The 5,048-nt window shown below is 40.9% G+C and overlaps 1 protein-coding gene across 1 annotated transcript in view; it reads right to left on the bottom strand.

Moving 5' to 3' along the window:
• The window catches only part of gucy1b1 (guanylate cyclase 1 soluble subunit beta 1), a 48,846-nt gene that overhangs the window by 31,127 nt on the left and 12,671 nt on the right, over nt 1-5,048 (bottom strand). The window contains exons 3-7 of the mRNA XM_037698237.1: nt 4,093-4,193; nt 3,842-3,960; nt 3,389-3,586; nt 2,137-2,367; nt 1,925-2,041 (exon numbers count right to left, since the gene is read on the bottom strand). Of these exons, the coding sequence (XP_037554165.1) occupies nt 1,925-2,041; nt 2,137-2,367; nt 3,389-3,586; nt 3,842-3,960; nt 4,093-4,193 (766 nt within the window). The remainder of the gene's footprint in view (nt 1-1,924; nt 2,042-2,136; nt 2,368-3,388; nt 3,587-3,841; nt 3,961-4,092; nt 4,194-5,048) is intronic.

The raw sequence follows: 5,048 nt of genomic DNA, 5'->3' as shown, positions 1-5,048 counted from the left end.
GACTTGCAGCTGGAACTGCAGCAAAAGGCGGCGCTACAAAGTATTAATGCAAGGGGGGGCGAATAATATTGCACGCCTCACTTTTCAGTTTTTTATTTGTTAAAAAAGTTTAACACATCCAATACATTTCATTCCACTTCACGATTGTGTCCCACTTGTTGTTGATTCTTTACAAAAAATTAAAATTTTACATCTTTATGTTTGAAGCCTGAAATGTGGCAAAAGGTTGAAAAGTTCAAGGGGGCCGAATACTTTCGCAAGGCACTGTATATGGATGGATCTCATCTGATGATGAGAATAGAAAGTACAGCCATGTTGGTCAAATTGAAAAAATATTATGATCATCGGCTCTATGTCTCAGGATGACTCTCAGCTACTACCACACTAAATATTAGCTCAGTTTCTGGAAAACTCACTGAGTTTCAGCCACATCTGGGTTTTCTAAGGTCAGTTGCTCTGAGGGTCAGCGTTTTTTTTTTTCCTCCCCCGTTTTTCCTTCTTCCTGCTCTGCTCTCTGTGTGTCTGAAGCGCCTGGGTCTCATCTCCCGAACAAAAATTAAGAAGATTATGGATTTGGTATTGTGGGCATTCAACTCTATTGATAAGATTTTTTCATCAAAGCGACAAGGTCCTGGGGAACCGGCGTATCCAGCTGAGACTCACACTGTGGGGTACGTCATGGATTCCTGGGGAGTGTGGCAGATGATGTGCCTCTCAGTCCTGTCTCAGGAGGATGTTGAAGACGTTTACATATTTGGACTTATGATAGTAGGGTCTCTGCTTTTTGGCATTGGCGGGGCTCTGTTTTATCGACTTTTGAAGAAGACAGCGGGAGCAGTTTTGGCCATGGAAAAGCTTCCGAGTCAGTGTGAAGGTCTAGTCCTCGCTGTGGGAACTTTAAATCGTCTGGTTTACGAGCTTAACCATAAGGTGGAGGCGATTGAGAATCGCAGGTCACCTGCGGCTTCTGGGACTCGTCAGCATGGTGTGTTCGACCTTGAGGGAGACTCACAGCATGGATCAGTGGAATGGAATCCCACAATTAGGCATTTTCGGAACCAGAATGCCCAGATGGACTCAAGGCTGAAGAAAAAAGTAATCTCTGCCTGAAGTAAAACAAAAATCAAGTTTATCTAAATCTGACTCCCGACGGCCTCGGAGACAGGCCGACTATCAATTTCACCTGGGACATGAGTACCCAAGGACAAAAAATCTACCCCCCCCCCCGAGAACTTTCTGTGCAAGCTCATCAGAACTGTCTGCTGAAACAACATCTTCAGAAACTGTGGTTGATCTGAAAAAAACACTCATGGACAAATCTCAACACCTTGATGTCAAATGCAAGTGTAATCATGTTTTAATTGTGCTGCTGGTAGAGTTTTTTTATGTCTCAAATCGTGTCCTGATAGACAAGATGTGAAAGATCTTTTTTTGTAATGCCACTATCTACCCTCATGTTTCTACCCCTTTTCCTATCTAAGATTATTATCTGATAAGGATAAAAATGGCCGCGCTTTCTACAGTTGCAGCTTCGTGCACTCTGCCCATCTTTAGGACGACTGTACGTACATATTCGCGTTGTACCTCGGTGCAATTCCAATAAAGTTTATTCTGATTCTGATTAATGTGATGTCTTCAAAAGTTAATCAGCTGTTCGTCCAACGGTTAAGGTCAGGGTGTCTCATTAAAATCCATGATATTTTGCTAACACTAGAGACACCTTTCAGCAGTGAACAACCAAAATAATATATTCAGCTTAGAAAACCCAACAGGAGGCCATGAACTAGGTGTATAAACAGCTAAATCAAATTATATTTGAATCACTATGACTTAAATGTATTTTTCTGTTTTTTAGCTGAATAATTTGTGGATTTTGCTTCTTGAACCAGTCTGAGGCAGACACAAAGTTCACGGTGATCTCTACCTTGCTCCGCAGAACAAAAACCGTATTGATGTGGGACAGGATGCCGTGAAAACTGAAGTCGATGTGAGGCCGGACCAAAGAAAACACTGACGGGAGGATACAGGAACCAGGCTGAAGCTGCCATACAAAACAAAGAGAAATAGGAAACATTTTACCACAGAACTCTTATTTATTATAATAAATATCTGATTGCTGGTTTTGGAGCAGCGCACCAGTGGCAGGACTCTGTAAATGGCGTTCCCACACTGAGTGAGCATGAGGTCTTTATCGAACATGAGGTGGAACGGGAAGGCCTTGCAGAACGTGTACGGGCTGATGCGGGTCTCCTGAGTGCCGTTCTCCTCGAAGCCATCGAGATCTTCATAGAAGGCCTCCTCCTCCGAGTCCTTCTCTTCGATCAGGAACTTGATGTGGTCACACTCCTCGCTCTTAGGCTGGATCATCTGCATCAAGTCATTGATTGAATCGTATTTTTAGAGCCATAAAAACAAACAAAATGAACTGAAACTTATGAACAAAAAGCTTCAACTATCCCCGACCAGACAGTCCTGATTAAACATCCAAAGCCCACTCTGTTATCATTAATAACCTGATAATGAAATTATTAATCCTGTGTTTGCTGTATTGAATTAGGACGGTAATAAATGGCAATCTGTGGGTTTATGAGCATAAGGCATGCTGACGTCAAGCTGCTGTCGCTGCTCCCTGTTGCCACAGCAACAGTGGCTAATATTTTCAGAAAATTGGGTGTCACATTTGGAGCGTCTGCCATTTTCTGTACTTTCAACACACACACACACACACAACTGTTGAACATTTTCATTCTGTCTGAGCAGCATGATTAGGTTTGAGAGAAAATGTCACGGTTGGTCCTTCCAAACACTTTAGGTATTTGAGGAGAATAACAAGCTGCAGTGATTGATGTTAGTTGTTTGGTGTGATTTGAAACTTGAATAAACAATAAATATGATTAATAATGAGAGAATTTAACAGAGATAATAACTTATTCTGGTTTAGTCCAAATCTGATTAGCCAGATTGGGTACAAACTCTTGTAAACCTGCAGGTTTTGTCTACTTCACTGAGCAACAGTTAAATAAAGTAGAAGTGAGGAGGGAGAATAACTCTGAACGGGTTGCCAGTCTCCAGCCAGAGACCCCATAACTTAGATCTAAAAATATCCTCTGACTCACAGACATTAGCCCAAACGGAGCTGCGTTTATCTCTGTTTCTGTTTGTGGTTTTCAGAAAATCTGTGGTTTAATCTCCACATCATAACCTCTTAGATTATGTTCTGAAACATGAACTGTCACATTCTGATACAAAGCATCCCAGATACTTCGAGGCTTCGTTGAGTGTTGCAAGATAAATGAGAGAGGGGCTTACAGCTGCGCTCGTTCATCAGCAGCAGCGGAGGGAAGCGTTAGCGCTGCGCACAAACAGGGAGGAAAACAACGAGGCTGACCTTCATCTCTATCTCCGTTCCGTGGATCTGTTGAGCAACAGTTTTAATGATGCCAATCACAATATCCTGCAGGCCTTCCCGCTCGGAGTAGTAGTGAAGGATCAGGTTGTTTCCTTTCTCAGCATCGGTGCAGCGAAACGACGGAGCCCTCATCCCGGGATAGATGGTGCCCAGGTGATCGTGGAGAGCATCCAGGTTCTGCGAATTCACGATAAAGGTTTAAAACATAACAACGAATCACAAAGAAAGTGAGTTAACGGCTGGATTGAGGGATTAAGTAATAACGATGTACAGCTCATTTGATACAAACCTGGTGAGGGACAATTTAAACATGAGATGGAAGAAACAGGATATTTTTCACACTGAAACATGTTTAAGAATATCTTGTACGACAGCAGTCAATTGTTTTAAAAGGTCCAACATTAAAGGAACATTAAAAGGAAAAAGGCTTACCTGCAGGAATTCACGGACATTTGAGCCCAGCACACGCAGTATGGTGTCATATCCTGACTCTTGACAAAATTCAAAAAACATTTTTCCAAACATCTGCAAGATTTCTCCTGCATCGACCTCTGGAATACAGAAAACAAGGAGACAAACACATTTACAAACAATGAACCACGTGATCTGACACACACTGCAGTTTGCCTTTCTTTCAGTCACTAGCTGTCTGTACAGCACCTGAAACATGTTTTGTCACTCACTCAGGACTTTACTTGCAGCAGCAACAAGGTCGTATGTTTTGGCGTCTTCATAAATGATTCGAACAAGAAACTGACCCTCGATATCGAGCTGAGCCTCCCTCCTGAAAGCAGAAAAACAGGGTTATTCCTGAGCTGCAGAAAACCTGCCGGCAGCAGCAGAAAATGGCTCAGACAATTGGTGGCTTTTCTTAAGGGGGATATATATATATATATATATATATATGTATATATATATATATATATATATATATATATATATATATATATATATATATATATATATATATAGGTGTGTGTGTTTATCATAAAACACAGTTTCTTGTTTTGACATAATGAAACTTTTTTTAAAAATTGAACTCAAACTCAGCAGCAGTTTAAGTCCTGATTACAGCAGAATTTAAAGGAGTAGTTGGAACAATAGACCTTAGTTGATAAACAATGACTTCAGCTATAAAGAAGAGATCATAAAAATAGTATAGGCTCTTTAGTTTTCATAATTTAAATATATATATTGACACACACACGTTGCCAATTTATTTACACCGCAATGCATTCTGGGTAAATGATGTAGACAGGATGCTCCAGTGAGAGCTCCATTCAGCTTGAAGGTTAATTTTGGACATTATCTGATGCTCAGCCCTTTAATTTGAACCGGAGCGTTGACAGAGAGGAGAACGGAGAAATTAGTCATCTTCTACGTTAGCTCCAGAGCTAATAAATATGACATTAACTCCAGAGCTAATAAATGACGTTAACTCCTGAGCTAATATGATGTTAGCTCCTAAGCTAAGCATATGACATTAGGTCCAGAGATAATGTATGTTAGATCCTGAGCTATGACGTTAGCTCCTGAGCTAATATATATGACGTTAACTCCTGAGCTAATATATATGATGTTAGCTCCCGAGATAGTATATAAGCTAATATTTATGATGTAGCTCCTGAGTCCTGAGTTA

The sequence above is a fragment of the Nematolebias whitei genome, chromosome 3 (genome assembly GCF_014905685.2).
Source record: "Nematolebias whitei isolate Nwh7 chromosome 3, NemWhi1, whole genome shotgun sequence".
NCBI lineage: Eukaryota > Metazoa > Chordata > Actinopteri > Cyprinodontiformes > Rivulidae > Nematolebias > Nematolebias whitei.
This window is presented reverse-complemented; position numbering and strand designations above follow the sequence as displayed.